The 2368-nt window shown below is 36.9% G+C and overlaps 1 protein-coding gene across 1 annotated transcript; it reads right to left on the bottom strand.

Annotated features, from left to right (window-relative positions):
- Positions 1-236: 236 nt before the first annotated feature.
- On the bottom strand, positions 237-1910 carry LOC124163853 (piggyBac transposable element-derived protein 3-like). The gene has a single exon (XM_046540956.1). It carries the CDS (start codon positions 1908-1910, stop codon positions 237-239), a length of 1674 nt encoding a protein of 557 aa, XP_046396912.1.
- Between the last annotated feature and the right edge of the window lie 458 nt (positions 1911-2368).

Here is a 2368-nt window from a genome sequence, read left to right as displayed (position 1 = left end):
AATAAAAAATATGTGAGTTCTCTACACAATTTTATTTCACAAACAACTAATAAGACATTGTGTTTCACACTTAATATATGAGCCCATTTCTTTTTAAGCATCATCATTTGAAGTCATACATGTTCATGCTCAATAAAAACTTACACATTGCACATTAGAATGCATTTCTATATTTTACAATAGTGTAGATTGCAAAATTTTTCATTTATATTTCGAAAATTTTTTGTGGCATATCACTAATTGGACTGATATTTTACATGGTACTCCTTGAAGCAACAATCAGGGTGCACGCCCACATTGCACTTTTCACAAATGAACTTTGAGCTTTTACCGCAGTGATCACACCGCCGATGGGTCTTAATTTTACTTATCCAGTGATTATAACCATCAAACCTTCCATCTGTTATAGCTTGTCTCATTGTTCTTGGTGCTACTAATTTAGGCTGAGTATCACTTGACAATAGCCCGATAACAACCTCTCTCAAAAAATCAATTTGATTGCTTTTCCGATTGTTTATTCGGAAAATATGCCACAAATTAACAATGCTGCTGTTCAGACAAAATCTAAATAAAGGCCAGTACCACTTGTTTGACCTTATTTTCACACGATACACTGCGCGCTGTTGATCAAATAAATCTTCACCTCCCATGCCATGGTTATACATTTTCACAATTTGTGGCTGGCATAATTTCATATGTTTTTTATACTTTGAATTCCAACGGGTGCAGGAACTAAGGCCGAATACAGTTTTTGAATCCATGTTTGTGGCAATGGTAACTTGTGCATTATCATGCCAGCGAATGAGTGAAATGGGACTGTTCTTATCAGTGATTGCGGAAAATGCACCACGTTCCTCCTTGCTCACATCTACTACAGGGGCTCCTTCAATGCGGTCTTTTCTTATTGTTCCAATGCAGTTTATATTACTTTCTTTCAGTTTTTCTAGCAATGAAAGTGAGGTAAAAAAGTTGTCTACAAATAGCTTTGAATCAGGAGGAAGGAAGTCTACACACATAGATTCTGTCACTTGGGCACCGAGAGAGATGCCTTTGGGTCTGTCTGTTTTTCCTGTGTAAACACTAAATTTAAGAAGGTATCCTTTTGAAGTAGTAACACACCATATTTTGTAACCAAAACGGATGGGCTTTCCTATAATAAATTGCTTCATAGAATGACGCCCAAAGTATGGCTCCATACCCTCATCCAGAGAAAACTCACTACCGAAGCATTCTATGATCTCGGTAAATTTTTTATTCATGTGATCTACTACAGGTCTAACTTTGTAAATCCTATCAGTGCTACCTATCTGGGTGTTATCATTAAAATGAAGGCATTTGTGAATCAAATCAAATTTATTGCGGCTCATTGATCCAGCAACTAGAGAATGGAAAGTATCTCGTTTGGTTTCCCAATACATACGTCTGAATGGAACACAACAGTAGCCAGAAAGTAATAACACGCCAAGGTATTTGTACAAATCGTCCACAGAAAATTCGGCATTTGCTAAACCTTTCTGAACAGCATACTTGTTTGTTTCTATACATATCATATTCACAAAATTTTCGTCCCAAACCCTCTTGAACATTTCCAAAGGACTTTTATCTAATAACTCTGGTTTTGGCTGCATTCGAACAGGCTCTGAAGGTGGCATGTTATTTGTTTTCAGAGTTAATTTTTTCCATGATCTATCTTTCTTGCGGTAACTACTTGCCTCTAAATGGCTAAATTCTTTATGAGCGCTGGTGGCCGAGCAAACATTGATTGAACTCTTAGCTACTTTCCTTCTCTTGCTATGACAACTTTGCCCATTCTTTTCATTAGACATATCAAAATCAGATCCAACCTCATTATTGTTTGAGCTTATTGAGGAACAGTCATCAGAAAAAAAGTGGTAAATCAATTTTACCATGATTAGTGTCAAGACGTACCTCACCTAATTGGGCTAGGACACATTTGCCTAAATCCTTTATGCACTCTGGAGTCTCACATTCTTCAGGCGCATCATCTTCATCAGAGCAGTCACCATCTCTTGCTGGAAGAATAACCACATCTACAGTGTTTGCTTCATCAATTTCTCGCCCTTGTTCATCATTGTCATCCAAGTTGTAGAGTTCAAATAAGATGTCTTCTGTGTTGAGTTCTGACCTAAAAGAGATCGGACATTTTGATTTTAAAAGTTCTAAACACAGCTTGAGATGGCGTAATGACACCTAAAAACTATTTTAATGAGGAAGTGAATAAATATTTGCAATTCTTACCGTTTTCTGTTGTTTGTCGACATTGCGAAGGTGTACTCAGGATCCACTGTGATGCACAGCCAACAAATGGATGAGCTAAAATAATTTAAACTTAGGAAATTTGTTGGGC

This window comes from Ischnura elegans, chromosome 8, assembly GCF_921293095.1.
Source record: "Ischnura elegans chromosome 8, ioIscEleg1.1, whole genome shotgun sequence".
Classification (NCBI taxonomy): domain Eukaryota; kingdom Metazoa; phylum Arthropoda; class Insecta; order Odonata; family Coenagrionidae; genus Ischnura; species Ischnura elegans.
This window is presented reverse-complemented; position numbering and strand designations above follow the sequence as displayed.